A 16,594-nucleotide genomic window follows, 5' to 3' on the forward strand; every position below is an offset into this window, starting at 1 on the left:
GTTAATTCTTGCAAACATATGTTGTGGAGCAAAATGTCCAAGTATCGTCAATTTGTTTACCACAGACCTTGTTTCATAATTGGAAAAACCCAAAAGAAAATCTCAAGGGAACCAATGGTAAATTAGTCTTCCTGGTTTTGACGTCAATGCTTCAGCAATCTATATCCTGAACCCTATATATCAGGGGTGGCGAACGTCGGTCCTGGAGAGCCGCAGCCCTGCAGAGTTTTGCTTCAACCCTAATCAAACACACCTGAACACACTAATCAAGGTCTGAACAGTTACTAGGAAGCTACAGGCAGGTGAGTTTTAATTAGGATTGGAGCTGAACTCTGCAGGGCTGCGGCTCTCCAGGACCGGAGTTCGCCACCCCTGCTATATATAACCTGGGTCCAGGGCCGCTGCTGGTCAAATGGGTGCCCTAAGCAGGATTGTATTGTTGTGCCCCCCTTCCTCAAATATTATGGAAGTAAAAAAAACAACACATACTATAGGGGTCAAAATAGAACTTTAACAAAATATAAGTAAATCAATTGTATTTACAAATTACAAGTCTAGACGGTTACCTATGGCTATGACTTTATTAATACTTTTGTCTGATTGATTTTATAGTCTCAAGCATTCAGAAATCATGCAAAAGTAAATGAAGCAGTTTTACTACGGTGAAACCATGGTTTATTTTTGTAAGGGTTGTGATGTCCACAAATGTTTTTTTTTTTTGTTGAAGAAATTATAGAGGCTGTGTCATCTATCTATATATATATATATAGCTAGCAAAAAGCTGGCCAAAAATGAAATATTAAGTGAATATTTGAATTAAATGTTTTGGCAATAGCCTAAACAAGGATATGATTGTCCTGTAAGTGTAGCAGCAGCAATTACATGGCATTTGGCTCCCTTTGCAGGCATTTGTAATAAGTAATGTACATAAATAGTTTCTTTTGTATTAGCCTACATTATGTATCTACAATTTTATTAACCGATCATTATTGCCTTATTGTTTTTATATAATGCATTGAGTCATTTTAAAGGCTATTGTTGGCTTAGGTCTGTTTTTATAACCACAAATTATCTTAATGCGTTGTAAATTTATTATTTCAAGTAACAAAACCATGGTTAATTTGTGGTTACCATGGCTACAAGATGATTTTTTTTTATTTTAGGTGGTGTTTGTTAAAACCATGGCTAATTTTCATAAGGGAACATGGAAAGTCAGGGAGAATATTAGATGCGTTATTTGTGGTGAAATTATTTCCGACATTAAAACACGTTATTAACGTCAACAGCCAAAAACGTTTCACAGGGTTATGAATGTGCCTGAAAGTGATGCACGGGCTTAGTTTTAACCTTGTTTAAAAAAATTTATTTATTTTTTCTTCTCTCTGCACCGGATTGCTGATGTCTTTTCACGGGCATAGATGTCCATCCATCAATTATGATCATTTGCATTCAGCCGCAAACATGAGGTGCGAGCGGTCGCGAGTGTGGATGCGGGTGCCCCCCTGGGACTTGGTGCCCTATGCAAACTGCATACTCTGCGTATAGGGAGCGGCGGTACTGCTTGGGTCACTCCAGTTTAAGATTCTTCCCTGATTTTCTTGTCCATCAAGCTGCTTCATTCATGTCTGTAGCACAAACGGTGTCCTAAAGTTTCATTGCCACACTGTAAGAAAAATTTTTAACCTTCTGGCAGGTACATTTTTTTTTTGTTGTTGTTGACTTTACAGACAATTCCTCTAACAACACTGCAAAACTAGTAAATGCGAAAAAAAATAAGTAAATGCAGAAAATACCGTCATATTAACCCCCACCCCCTTTGTTTTTAAACAAACCAAGGTTTCAAACAAACTGACGTTACACTGTTTTCTGAAATCCCGAAGACATTTTATAGTCTCAGTTGCACATTTATTCTTGTGCAGCAATGCCAGATGTCTATGACGAGGAGGCTTTGCTGAAGTATCTGAACAGGTTGCCAGCTCCACCTAGTCTGCAAGAACTGATGCCTGGACTTCTGCGCAGAGAGGTGGAAGTAGCCATCAGTAAGCTGGGGCTCCTCTATAAGACCTACGCATGGGACATCTTTTCAGACATGATGGTGAGGATGACATGCAAAGTACTGTCGATCTTCCCATCACTGTGGTCATGTTTGTTTCTTCTGCTTGCAGAGAAGTCAGCTACTATGCACTCTCCCAAACGCTGACCTGCCCAAGCATTTCAGTGACACAACGAGAGCTATCTTGGTGGACTGGCTAATTCAAGTCCATGTAAGTGCAATATTCAGATTTGTAAGCGTGACCTCTTTGTTCCGTTTCTGACCGTGAGTGGCTTTTCAGTATCCATTACTCCAGTCTTTAGTGTCACTTGGTCCTTCAGGAATTATTCTAATATCCTGATTTGATATTTTATCATTTTTTTGGTGCTTCATTAATAATGGTTCTTGTGTTAAGAACTGCTCTTAGCTGAATATTTTGGTTTTCTTTGAATAGAGACAAAAGAACACTTATTTGAAATAAAAAATATTTTGTAACATTACAAACTTACTGTCACTTTTTGGTTTAATTTGTCCTTGCTGAATAAGGTTAAGTCCTACTGACCCCAATACTTTGGTAGTGTTTCATGCTTTCCTCAAATATTAAGCAGCACAACTTTCAATAATAAGAAGAAATGTTTCTTGCGCACAAATCATTAAAAAGACTTCTGAAAGATCATGTGACACTGAAGACTGGAGTAATGGCTGCCGTTTTATTCTTTAAATAGTCAAATAGAAAACGTCATTTTTAAATGGACATTTAATGATATTGTTTACTGTGTTTTTAATCTAATGAATGCAGCCTTGGTGAGCATTAGACTCTCAATGTTTTTTTTTTGTTTTTTTTTTTACATTTTATTAATCTTAATTACTAACTTTTGACCAGTAGTGTATATTATGCTAAAAATTTAATTTGTTTTTAAGTTTGTGATTAATGCTTGTTTTCACCTCAGGAAGTGTTTCAGTTCTCAGAGGAAACGTTGTATCTGGCAGTGCACCTGTTGAATCGAGCACTAAGGCTCAAAGTGTCCATCTCTGGCCTGCAGTTACTGGGTGTGGTTTGCCTTTTTCTGGCTGCTAAAAAAGAGGAATGTCTGTTACCAGAGGTACTTGAGTGTTAAAACCAATGTTTAATGGAAACATGAACTTGATACTGTTGGTAATGTTGAAATTTAGTACACTAAAATATTAAATATATTAACATTATTATTATTATTATTATAACTGTAGTGTGTTATTACAATTAAAGTACTTTACATGTAGAATGTTAGCCAACCTATCAAAACGTGTACATCAAAGCCCAACAAATGATTGTTATAAGTAGTTTTAAAATGTATTAAGTCATTCAATTAAAGTTAAATAGTCACGAAAGTGTACTCTCAAAATACACTTAAAGGGATAGTTCACCTCAAAATGGAAACTCACCCCCCAAGTTGTTCCATACCTCTGTTTCTTCTGTTGAACGTGAATTATTTTTTTTATTTTTTTTTTTGGAATGTTTGTTGTTTTTTCGTGAAAATCTAAATGCAAGAATGTTAATTTGTAATCTAAATGCACTCATAAATGATAGTCAAGAGTAATTAATAAATAAATACATTAAAAACCGTTATGATTTTGTCAGTGGAGTGTATTGGTTCTAAACCGCGACAACCAGATATAACTAGCATGTTGAGATGGATTTTTACCTCTACATTAATTTAGTTAATTTAATGTTCAATAATTCTACAATGATTTTACTTGTTCGAATCCGATAAAGTTTGTGGCTACCAGCAACTGTTTGGCACCAACATTCTTTAAGATCTAATCTTTTTTTGTTTGTTCAACAGAAGGAAGTCAGTCATGAACGTTTGTAACAGGGTGAGTAAAGGATAACATTTTCATTTTTGGGTGAACTATCCCTTTAAGTGGCCTTTTATATCACTTTTACATTATCTGCAAGTCTTTTTTTAATACTTAAAAGATTTGAAGTGCACTACAATGGCAAATTCACTACAATTAGTCACTACTTTTAAAAACTTGAAATCGCATCGTATGACCCCTTTAAAAATATATATATTTGAACAAAGTGGCCTATGTTTATGCTGTCCATTTTATTTGTCTCAGTGTGGTCTTGAAATAAAAAAAAATGCTTTTAAATCATTTCTGTTCAGGTGGTCTGGATGGCACGATACCTGTTGGAGCTCTTGCTCTTGGAGGGGCAATGTGTGGTGTATCTGCCTGACCAGCTGGTAGGTGCTGCCCTCCGTCTGGCCCGCAGTGTCCTGCAGGAAGCTCCTTCTCCTGATGGAGAGATGGCCTGCTGCATTGTCTCTAGTATCCATATAGGAAGGTCAGGACAAGTAGCTCTTTAGTTCTGTTCTCAAGAACTGTTACAGACTGATTTGAGAATTCTGAGTGTTTGAGCTTTAACTTGCATTCTGTTGAAAAGGACTTTCACAATGACCCTCAATGATCGCTATCAGTCAGAAATTTTTTATGGGTTTGATAAGACATGACTACATTTATTTGATCAAAAACAGTAAAGACCGTGTTTACAGTAAGCCCCAAAGTAAGCAGTAAGCTTCTTAAAACTCATTAAAATCCACAATTTAAAAAGCAGAAATGTTGAAACCGATTGGAAATATAGCTCAATCTTATTGTTGTCTCCCATCCCACTATCTCTGATTCAGTGAAGCAACTCTCCTCAGTATAATGCAGATCATGGCCATTGCAGCAGCGAGAGCACATGCTCGTGAGACCCGTGCCACTTACATCAAGTTCTCCACTATACAAACCCTCCATGTCAGCATGCACCCTGCCCTGAAAGCCGCCCCTGACCTACTGGGCCTGTCGTGCCCTCAGACGTGATGCTCTGTTAACACCAGTGAGGAGGTCAAATGGGGCTGGAAATGTTTAGGACGGATCTTATCTATGCACAATCAGCTTGTAACACTCCAAAGAGAAAGGAAAACTTGAAATCGCATCATAAGAACCCTTTAATAGACATTCAAATGTGATCCTGTAAATCCACTGTATGTTGAAACACTAGGGGTGGAGTGTTACGTTTGTGCTTGACCTCTTTTCTCTGCTGTCAGTCCTGAGCTTGCCATTAGTGATGAAGTTCGGCTCTTTTCAAAGATTCGGCTCTTTTGGCTCGGCTCCCTTAAGAGCCGGCTCTTTTGGCTCCCAAGTGCCTCTTTATTTAGTATCACTTCTATTTAATTTATTTCACCTTCTAATTTAGCAATTGTGAATGGTTTGTGTGTTGGTAATCGATTTTTTTTTATTCAGTGTTTTCATAAAAGCCTTTTTATGCATTTTTTTTCGTTACAATTATCATTTAACATTTTAATAAAACTTTAATTGAACACAGAACCACAGCAAACAAATAAAGGTAAAAGCCTTAACATTAAGACACTTTAGTCTTTAGTGCAGGTTGGCATTCAGAAATATGAGATGCCTCAGCTTGGATGTGCTGATGCGATTTCTCCTCTCTGTGATTATTTGTCCTGTTTTTGAGAAGACTCTCTCTGAGGGGACCGATGTTGCAACAATGCAGTGTCTTCCTAACTTCTTAACCAACGTGCTGTCGCTCTGTGTGCCTGTGCCTGGCCTTTACCACAACACTCGCTATCTATTATATTCTTTCTTTCACATAATGGTATGATCCTATCCTTGTAACGAAAAAATGCATACAAATAAAATGATTAAAAATAATGCTTTTATGAAAACGGTAAATAAAAATTGCTTTCCAACACACAAACCATTCACAATTGCTAAATTGGCCTAAAATAGAAGGCTCCGGCTGAAGATTCGGCTCTCCCCACTATTTGCCATAACGGAAATTGCGAAAAAATAAAACGGGTCTGTCTGCTTTTGAAAACTGCAGTGGAAATTATATTCCTTTCCACACATCAATGTATTAAATGAAACTTTTCCCCCCCCCTTTTCTTTCATGCACATGTTTCAGTGCACTCCAATTATCACATGACGCTCTCAGGGCAGGGGCATTATGGGCAGGGTTGCCAGATCTGCATGTCCGGTCAAACATAATCATTTGATACATTTAATAAATCATTATTCTACGTTGTGTGCAAAATGTTAAACCCTCAAATCACGAAAATGGTTTAAAAGTGCCTTAATTAATTACGTGGGAAAATATGGACTTGGCAACTCTGTTTATGGCGTCACCTGAAAAGCGAGCAGTTTTCACCGGGCGTCTGTGCTCAGTACCGAACATGTGCGCGCAGCTCTTCTACTCTCGGCCTCACATGTCCGCACACACCCGGCGCTGCTGATTGGCTTACAGCAGCGCGCCGCGTCATTCCGCCCTGCGAGAACCACGTGGCGCTGTAGTAGAACAGCTGAGCGCTCGAGCTCTGGCACATTTTAGAGGCGCGTGTGAGGCTCGAGAAGATTTGATTTCTCGGGAGTTTTGCTCCATGGCTCAGTCTGACGCGCACATTTCCTTGACTGCCATTATGTTTCGCACATTGCATTCTTATCATATTCTTTCATTCATCAGTTGCCATTTTTTAATTGCCAGAATGTTCATTTCTAATCTAAATGCACTCATAAATGATAGTCAAGAGTAATAAATAAATACATAAAAACCGTTATGATTTAGTCGGTGGAGTTGTCAGCAACAACCAGATATAACTATAGCCTGTTGATATGGATTTTTACCTCTACATTAATTGAGTTAATTTAACATGTTCAATAATTCTACAATGATTTTACGTGTTGTTCGAATCAGATAAAGCTCAAATATTATAACTGTAATCACGTGCAATAAAATGGATTAAACACTTCATGGCAAAAACAAACAAACTATGTAACATAATAAATTATTATTATGCTGCAAGCAGTGATTTATGTGGCTAAAAGCAGCACTTCTGTCCCTTGTTAAGAGTACATGTTAATGGCTTTTTGGAGTTCAAACCTAAAACCTTTAGGTGTCCAATAACAACTCACACCTACTTTGTCAAAAAAAAATAAATAATAATTTTGTTACCAAAAAAAAATAAAAAATTTGTGACCAAAAAAAAAAAAAAATTTTTTTTGGTCACATGGCGTTGAATTAGCAATCTGACAATCCTTTGCGATTTGACTGACACCAGCTTACATAAAGCATAAAAGCTGCAATATTCACACTTTGGATACTTTCACACTAAGTGTTAACTGGTCACGCTTCCTGTATTTGGCTCAGCAGGTAGTCAGCGGTCAGGATTACAAAATAGCCAACACATGGCCAGCCGAATGTAGTTACACTAACACGTCGTTTCTTCGCCACTCCTCCTCTTGTTATGTTTCGTGTCAGTGTTGTCCAGGGCCTGTCATACCGTCTCGTTCCTCCTCTCCACGTGCCTGATCACAGCATTGGCCATGCCACTCATTCCCCTGCGTCACTGCTGTTTGGGGCGGGATTAGGTGGAATCTCTTTACCGCTATTGGTCCGGTTGCGTGCTTACCACACAAATGGGCGTGCCCCAAGAATGTGGGGCGGGGCTTACTGCAGGTGGAGTTGTCAGTCTGGAATTTTGAAGAAGGGGCTGGAGACGACCAGAAAAAAGTGCAGGCAAAAGTAACGTGGCTCGGTCACGCCGGGTGGTCATCATCCTTGTCAGCGAGATGACGGGAGGTACAGATTGCCCCTGGACAGGTAGTTAGGAGTGTGTGCTACCCTGGACGAAGAAGAGCCGAATACTCGGGACCAGGATCAGTGTTGTACATTACTAAAGGTAGGCAATGCTGATGTTGTAATCATATACATATTCATATGAATATTTAACTTACCCTGCAAAATGCTGTCTTTTGCTCTGTAGGTGCTTATTTTTGCCCATTTGCACTGATACTTTATCTGTCTGACAGGGTTCCATCGTTATTTGCACTTAAAGGTTGTCTATGCAGGTGGTAAAAGCAGGTTCTTTTGAGGGTGTCAGTGGTGTGAACAGGAGGAAGTTGAGACTGAGATCGGCTGTTGTTGTAGTATTACATAACATTAAGGGAAGGGAGGGCTGAGAGCTGTGTGTGTGTGTGTGTGTGTGTGTGTGTGTGTGTGTGTGTGTGTGTGTGTGTGTGTGTCTAACCTTCCTCCTGGCATATATAATTCATGTCACAAACCTACCTGAGAGCTGTGTGTGTGTGTGTGTGTGTGTGTGTGTGTGTGTGTGTGTGTGTGTGTCTAACCTTCCTCCTGGCATATATAATTCATGTCACAAACCTACCAAGAACTTTTTTTTTTGTGTGCTCATAATACTGTTTTGTTACAAAGGTCCTGAGATCCCCTGACAGTGTATTCTATTCGGGTTCTTTGAGACTTTAATCAATGTAGAACATTTCTGGACTGATAAAAACAAACAAAAAAACACTAAAGCAAAACGAAAGGCTAAAATCACTGTAACGTACGGGATCTTGTGGCTTATTGCTTTTATAAAACGAATAGCATTATGACAAAGCAGTAGGCTATTAAATAGCCTACTAAAATAATAAAAATGGTGACATTTTTATGAAAGTAGTGATAGTTAAATTAATAATGATAATCAGAATGAACAATTATCTAGCCAACTAATAAGTTAGAAAAATATAACTTTGACCATGATGGCAAAAAAAAAAAAATATATATATATATTAGGGCTATAAAAATGGAGTGGAATGGATTTTTCCCATTTTTCTGCCTTTGACAAGAGATCACATGGCAAATGTTCCAGAACTCATGAGTGTTAATGAGCAATGATGGCAGCATTTATCAGTATTTTACACCGGCAAGCAGAATAAATCCAGTCAGAATTTAGAGTTGATTGTATCCGATCTGTAGTTAAAGTGTTTTTGACCTTTTATAAAATGCCTTTTATGTGCGCTAACATGTTCGTAAAAAGCTATTTTAACTATCTCTGCATGTCTGAAATGTTGGTAAATGAGAATATACTTTTTTTTCAGTTGTAGAGTACTTCGCTCAAGTGCTTGCCTGATTGCTTTTTTAACTTGAAAATATGGTTCAAATACGTGTAACACATGGCACAGACTGGAGATTGCAATAAATAATTGTGTATTAGCAGTGAGTTCAGAGTGTACATATATACATAATGTATGTGTGTAGTCACTTTAATAATCACTTAATGCTCAGGCGTGTTTTGTGTTCTTTGTGGTGTACAGTCATTTAGAGAAAGGCTATATTTTGTACAGAAGCTCTGAATACATTGTAACTGTTATGACAGAAAAGGCTTAACTCGTTCCGTAAAACTGACTAGTGACACAATAAGTGCCTTATGTTTTGAATTTACATACACTTCCTGTAGATTAAGTGTTCTTATAACCTTTAAGCAGCTCATTTATTATTATTATGAATATTTTTGGATTTGTAAATAAAATTTGTATTACCTAATTTAAAAAACAACTCTCCCCTAGACAAACGTTGAAAGAGAATTTCCCGCAGTTCACCCTTTGTTGGCATAAATGTGGCATTTTGGAATTAAACTCTTCAGTTTATCAGTGCTACTGATCAAACATGTTTATGTAAGGACCTTGAGAACAAACTCCATGCCCCATGTTAGAAATGGGTAAATATATTCTGCCTGAGGTCACTGTCTGCCCAGCTTTGTCTCTATGCTTTCAGGGCCCGGGATGCCCAAGGAACCGAGAGGAGATGCCCAAGGGTGTGTAGGAGAGAGGGAACGCACCTCCCGTCCAGCCAGTAAAAATGCTAAAGACAAAAGCAACAACGCCGCCCTTTTGGCCTCTAGAGCAAGAGCACACACCGAACAGAAAAAAAATGGATGTGATTCGCGCTTCTCGGAGAAAGACTCTGGTTACTCGGGTGAGTATCAATTGACAGTGCTACTGTTATAGTCACCAACTAAGAAACTCAGTTCACACTATTTTTACTATTATGACAAACAATACAGTTTTCTCAAAAGTGTATTAAGAACAACAATTGTCCCAGCATACAATATATACAAAACTACAAAGCAATCCCGGCACAGGTTTCTGTGAATGTCTGAATTTCTGATTTTCAGTCCCATTCAATTCAGTATATACTGTTTACAGTACTTTGTCATTGAATAAATCTCACCTGGTAGTCGAATGTTGAGCAAAAGTTCTGGCACTTGGAACAACTCCAATAAAATACATCCACAGAGCAGCAAGTATAATTCCACACCAATGGTGAGAGTAATCCAATAGGGCCTGGGTATACTTCTTTTTCCGTGCTCTGCTCAGTTTTGCACACAGCCAGGTCTGCACAGCTTTCAAAGTATACTCAAGCCTGGATGAGCGTGGATAGACGAGTTCAACACATATGCAATATCACCTAGTGGACTTGTTCTGTCTCAACATTCACCTCGCGCCTGCGCTGTTGTACGCAGACACATAAAGGCCAAAGTATACTTTGGCTGTCCGTCTTGTGGGACAGTCCACGCACTGTCCGTGTGATGTCATTTTCGTCATCAGGAGTGCCCGAGGATGTCTGTGCATGCCGTCCACATGCAGCCCAATTTTGTTAGGATGGTGTGCTTAGGCAGTCAGGTTACGGCTTCAATGCAGGGGTTAATAATTTGGCAGGGAGTCCAATTTTTACCACAACACTGACACTAGTTCATTGAAGTCTGCAAAGTTTAATGAAAACTTGCTTGCTGTCAGGATGAACCTTTATGCAAAATGGATATACTTGCGTGAATTTGTAACATTTACAGGCTACAACCGTAAAATGTAGCTAAGTTGTACCCTGAGCAAAATGTGTCTTAAACACAATAAACAACACACGCATCTGACAGTAGGGCAAGCCATGTAGATTTATGATTTAGTTTCAAGCGCTTAATAACAGGCAACTTGAGTCATGCATTTTTCTGGCAGCTTCGCTATTCCTTTGTTATTTTTCAGATGTGTTTGCAACATCAAAATATACTGATATAAACATTATTGTTCCATCGTAGGGGGGAAACTGAGTTTAAAATTACGTTCCACACACAGAGAAGTTCTGCACACGTAGTGGTTAAAACAGCACTGGGTTCATTCGGTACATGTGTACCAAACTGAAAGACCCGTACAGAAATATTTTAGTAGGATCATGTGTACCATTACCCCCCTAACACACACACTGCAAGTTTTGTGATCATTTCTACACCCTCGTATTGTTTCTTTATGACTCACTTTCTTCTGTAGAACATAAAAGGATATTTTTCATTCTCCTTTTTTATACAAAGAAAGTCATATTAAAGGGGTCATATGATGTTGCTAAAAAGAACATTATTTTGTGTATTTGGTGTAATGAAATGTGTTTATGCGGTTTAAGGTTAAAAAAACACATTATTTTCCACATACTGTACATTATTGTTTCTCCTCTATGCCCCGCCTTTCTGAAACGCGTCGATTTTTACTAAGCTCATCGGTCTGAAAAGCAAGGTGTGCTGTGATTGGCCAGCTATCCAGTGCGTTATGATTGGCCAAATAACTCAAACGTCTGACAGAAATGTTATGCCCCTCACCATACTGTGATGATGCTCAGAGCGATGATTCAAAAACATGAAAACCCATTATAAACGAGGCATTCGTTGCATCCAGTGGGGACATAATTATGGATTATAATGATTTATACTGTCTTTTTACGCGTTGCGTTGCATCGCGCCGTGTGAACATAAAACCATGTCTGCATTTGTGATCGGAGAAATGACAAACAACAAGCCCTACTCTACACTGCCCAAAAAACTTGCTTTAAATATAAAAAATATTAAATATAAAAACTCTTTAAATATAAAAAACTTACTTACAGTCTGTGAGTCAGAACAGCCGGCATTGTAGTCTACTCTACCAGGATCAGGAAACGGTCCTCGATAAACTGTGCTGCACACATCTGAATATTTGGGTTGAAGTGTTCTGGAACAGTGTTGTAAATACAACTTAACCACTGATTTCTAGTCGTGTCCATTTTTGGAAGGCCAAACAAAGTAGTTTCGCTTTCACAACGAAACACAACATCACACACGGTGGCCTAGAGTGAGCGGCGGCGGCCTAAAGTGAGCTAAATAGTGAGCAGAGGCGACGGGCTTGAGAATGGCGCGGCCGGCGGATTTGACGAAGGGTTGACTCTTAACTTTTATAAAGAATATCTCTTTGGATTTGAGACTTTAGTCTTTGCAACTTTACAGATCTTCTTTATGCACCAAGAGCTTGTAACACTCCAAAGAGAAAGGAAAAATTTAAATCGCATCATATGACCCCTTTAAGTGTTTGCAACATTAGTGTTTGAAACTAGGAAAGTCATATTTGCTCCTAATATAGCTTTGCACCCAATTAGAAACAAAAGCTTCAATGAGGTCAAGCACTGATGTTGCGTGAAGGGCCCTAGTTCAAAGTCATCGTTCCAGTTAATCTCAGAGGTGTTCATTAGGTCACAGCATATTCAGAGAACACTTTTCTTGATTGCATTTTATGACAGTGCCAGGTTGAACTGAGTCTTTTGATATGCCTTATTCAACTGTTTGTATAAGGATATTTATTGGCAGTATGCTTGATTTTATGCACATGCAGCTGAAAGTGTCAAACGTCTTCATTAGAAGTGTACTTCTGACCATAAAGTGTAGTTTTATGAGGCTTAAGTAACATCCGTGCCAAAACTTCAAGGTTCCGGCATTGAATGGTCCTTCATTTGACTTGTCATTACCGAGACTGCCATCCTTCTTGGTTTTGTATTTCTCTTTCTGTGTTTCCCATCCTTCCTCTTGCCTTTTCCTTCCCTTTTTTCTGTTACATCCAATGTCCTTTCTCCTTCTACTGCTCTGTTTCTTTCTCAGACACTGGCTCAGACTCCTTGCAGACTGATGCAGATGACCAGCAGAGCAGTGTGAATGAGCCTCAGGTCCGCAGGGGTTTGGGTAGGGCAGATCAAGGCCCCCTACATGGAAGCCACATACTGGTGTCCGAGACGCCTGAACTCACCCCCATATTCATCATTAAGAATGTGGTGTTGAAGCAGGTGAGGCAATCCAGCTGGAAAGAGTAAGAGGCTCTGCTCCAAAACACTTACAAGTCACTTACAAGGTTCCTTTTTTATTGTATTAAGAGAATACATATATTAAGTAAACCAAAGCCAAAGATAAAGTTAATTAGGCAGATGGCAGAGAAAATATGAAAAAGAGGTACAAAGAAAACAGAACGATGTGTGACATTGATGTGAACAATGTGTGGTTAGAGGTGTCTGAAGGTCCTAAGTGCTTGTGATGAACACAAGAGTGGAAGCGAGTCACATAGACAACAACACATCCTATAAAATAAGATATTACTGTTAAATATGCTACAAAAGGAACATACTTTACTTGTGGTTTCTTGATGTAAAACCGCTCTATACAAGAAGTAATTCTGTCTCTTCCCCCTCTTTTTCTTTCTCCCAAGCCTGGGCAGTCTGGTCAGGACCACATCCTTCCTTCAGCTCTGTCATGGGATGGAGGTGCTACAAGCAGTCAGGCTTCCACCCATGTTCTCTTGCTACATCAGCCTGGCATCAATCAAAGCGCCCCATTGCACATCCTCAAACCCCAGCCACATAGATCCGAAAGCAAGGGTGTAAAAAAGAGCAAAAACACTTACCTCCCCATCCTAAACTCCTATCCTCGAATAGCACCTCACCCGAGTAAGAAAACCCCAGAGAAACCTTCGGCCAGTAGAGGAAGTAACACAGAGGAGCACAGCCTGAGTAAGAGAGTATGCACAGAGGAGAAGAGAGATGAGGTGTCCACAACCATGCGAGTGGCCAAGCAGCATCTGCAGAAACAGCCAGAGAATAACTTGCTGTTACACTCTCAATCTCTCTCACAGTTGCTGTCTGCTGGCCATGAGATGCTTTCTGGCTCTCACCAGCACCAGAACCCATGCCGCCCATCTAGTCCCTCTTCCTCCCTCAACGTGAGCTCTCCATCAATCTCAAGCACACAGACTCTTTCCCCACCCTCTTTCAACGACCTCATCCAGCCCAGAAAAGGGCCCCATAAGCATTGCCCAGAACCGAATAATGACTCTGGCAAAGAGTCAAACAACCTCAAAGGGACAGCACGGCACCGTCGCTTCCTCAACACATTGGAGATTCTGAGCCAGCTGGGACTACTGGACATCACCTTAAGGACGCAGGATCTGCTGCGGCAAAATGCCGCAACCGAACGAGACATAGCTCAGCTACGCCAACATGCCCATCTGCTTTTCCAGGCCGCCCAAGCAGGTGCTGATGCTCCAGCTGCCTGGGAGAAGCTCCAACATGTCATGGCTGAGTCTGGGCACTATCCCAGCCTCAAGTGCCTACCTACAGACAGCAGCAATGGAGGGTCTCAATCAAAGGTGGAAGTCGAGGTAGCCACCAGCACCAAACCTGATACTCCTGTGGTATATGGATATGGACTTAATGGGACTGAAGAGGTGGCACCCCCATCTCCTCTTCTAGCTCCAATGCCAGATGCAGAATACCAGTCAACAGGTCAATATGATTCTATCAGTGATAGCACCACCACTTCTGAGCAAATCAGAGCCCATAGAAGAACAATGAGTCCACCAGATGATCCCATAATGCCTCCAGACAGCTCTACACATGGAAACCTGCTTTAGACTGCACCCAGAAACCTGCTGAGCACTGGCCGTTTACAGCAGAGAAACAGCAAGAGAGACTTCAAGATACTTTCCCGAACATGATTTCAGAGATGTTATCATTGCCCCAATATTCAGTCGTCTCCATGGTAACTCAGGGCTATGCTCAAGGACAGCGTCTTGACTGCGCTACATGCCATCTTCCTGTCTGTCTCATTTCTATACTCATCTGCATCAGCAATCACCCAACGTGTCTGATGAGAGCTACACAGAATTTAATGCACATGCTACAGACTGCCACTCGTTAGTTTTGTCACTGACAATGCTATCTGCAACAGGTATCCTGCCCCATGGAATCAAGAAGCATGAATCAAGAAGCAACTTTAGGATTTCAATGGCCGTTTGCAAATGTTTTTGATTTCAACACTTCATGAATAGTCGATCACAGAGTAATCAAAAATAACAGCCTATTTCCTACTTTGTTGATTTATATCAGATACTAGTTGAATAATTTCCAATTGCTGTCACAGGTTGTAGCATGTAGCGTTTCTGAAGAACATGACTGGGAATGTTATTTTGCAAAAATGTGGTAATAATTAGTGATGAGATCCCCTCTGTGAGGCCTTGTCACTTAAAGAAAATAAAGATGGTGCATGAAGGTCCCGAAAAGTCCACACATGCAAAGACACTAAGAACTGTGTGAGAATTATTCTCACAGTGATCTTGGTAAAGTCCATGGAGCTTTTGTTCTTCTATGCAGTGCGCACTTCATTAATCTCATTGCATTGATCTGCTTGCTATATGTCTTCATCGTTGACCATGGACCAAGTCACCCATTACTCAAGCCTTTGAGATGAAAGGTCAAATTTGAGTGTTTATGTGAGCTGTATTTCCCATTCATTTGATCACAGATCATGACATCTATGAATTTGTGAATTTTCTTGTGTTAATAGTGTTTTGTGCCAGCCTTAATGTATTCTTCAACATCTTTACTTTTCTTTCCCAATTCTCTACTACGGCACCAAGCTTTTTGGCACATTTTTGATACTCTTGACATGGCACTAATGTATTATTTGTTGTTGCTGTGGTATATTTTCTTTTATTTACTTACTGAGTATTTCTGTGTAACAGAAGTTGTGTATGAACGCAGTTACTGATTTGTGTCTAAAAAAGCCGTCAGGCCCACACAGAGATTTTGCAGAATTCTACTGTCATTCACAAAGTTGTGCATGTCATGATTGCATATTCGTTTATAAAATATTTTGGCTAAATTGATAAGGGTTTCAGAGTTTAGTACTTTATAGTTTAACACGTTTTATGTTTCAGTACAGTAGATTTTCAGATATTTTTCCCTAAAATAAATACAGAAAATGAGGAAAGGTCTGCAGATTCCACTTGGGCCAGATTGTTTTATAACCTTAGGGTTTTTCTTTGTGACTGATTATTTCCCCTTCTTCATTAGCTCTTTAATTTTCTTGTTATAGATATTAATGGTGTGTTTGTACACAGCAATGATCTTAAGTCCAAATAAATGGCAAGTCCTGGACCTGCCAGAGACAGTGTGAGATTGGATGTTGAGCAGTCAGTAGTCATTACTTTAATGCAGTCTCTGTTTGCCACATTTCATTATGCTTTCAATCCTCTTATAATACCACCAGTGTGGTTGAATGTTGCATTACTTGATTCTGCCACCTCTGCAATATGGATGCCCTGCTCTTGGGCCATGAAGCCCAAGACTGTGTACACAGCAAAACCAGCCACCAAACTGGTGCAACTGTTCAGAAGGCAAAGCCACAAGCTGTCCCTGATAAACATTGATTATAAAAACACATCCACATAACGTCATTCATTGTCTAGCATTTGCTGGCTGAGCATCACATGAAGCAGTATACATATATTTCAAGAACATTTCGCTAATAGAACATAACAAATATAGTTAATTCTTTAATTGTTGATTCATCCATTTGTTCATTCTTTGTTATTTTATTGAAAGCTCAAATACTAACCTGTAGCATTTGTTGT

The 16,594-nt window shown here is 39.5% G+C and overlaps 2 protein-coding genes across 4 annotated transcripts in view; both read left to right on the forward strand.

The window, feature by feature from the left end:
• Positions 1-4,927, forward strand: part of LOC107557831 (cyclin N-terminal domain-containing protein 2-like) — a 7,534-nt gene extending 2,607 nt beyond the window's left edge. The window contains exons 3-7 of the mRNA XM_016241385.1: positions 1,920-2,095; positions 2,166-2,264; positions 2,983-3,135; positions 4,180-4,358; positions 4,699-4,927. Coding sequence (XP_016096871.1) covers positions 1,920-2,095; positions 2,166-2,264; positions 2,983-3,135; positions 4,180-4,358; positions 4,699-4,876 — 785 coding nt within the window. The 3' untranslated portion in view covers positions 4,877-4,927. The remainder of the gene's footprint in view (positions 1-1,919; positions 2,096-2,165; positions 2,265-2,982; positions 3,136-4,179; positions 4,359-4,698) is intronic.
• Positions 4,928-7,509: 2,582 nt separating this feature from the next.
• LOC107557844 (CLOCK-interacting pacemaker) lies at positions 7,510-16,144 on the forward strand. Of its 3 annotated transcripts, none has more exons than XM_016241404.1 (4): positions 7,510-7,749; positions 9,604-9,824; positions 12,796-12,977; positions 13,394-16,144. In XM_016241404.1, exons 2-4 carry the CDS (start codon positions 9,614-9,616, stop codon positions 14,591-14,593), a joined length of 1,593 nt encoding a protein of 530 aa, XP_016096890.1. In that variant the 5' UTR covers positions 7,510-7,749; positions 9,604-9,613; the 3' UTR covers positions 14,594-16,144. The 3 variants fall into 3 exon arrangements, with proteins under 3 accessions (XP_016096890.1, XP_016096892.1, XP_016096891.1); XM_016241406.1 differs by having other exon boundaries at positions 7,510-7,746; positions 9,622-9,824; XM_016241405.1 differs by having other exon boundaries at positions 7,511-7,749; positions 9,624-9,824.
• Positions 16,145-16,594: the final 450 nt, after the last annotated feature.

The sequence above is a fragment of the Sinocyclocheilus grahami genome, unplaced genomic scaffold (genome assembly GCF_001515645.1).
Source record: "Sinocyclocheilus grahami isolate Dianchi unplaced genomic scaffold, SAMN03320097.WGS_v1.1 scaffold621.1, whole genome shotgun sequence".
In the NCBI taxonomy this organism is placed as follows: Eukaryota; Metazoa; Chordata; class Actinopteri; order Cypriniformes; family Cyprinidae; genus Sinocyclocheilus; species Sinocyclocheilus grahami.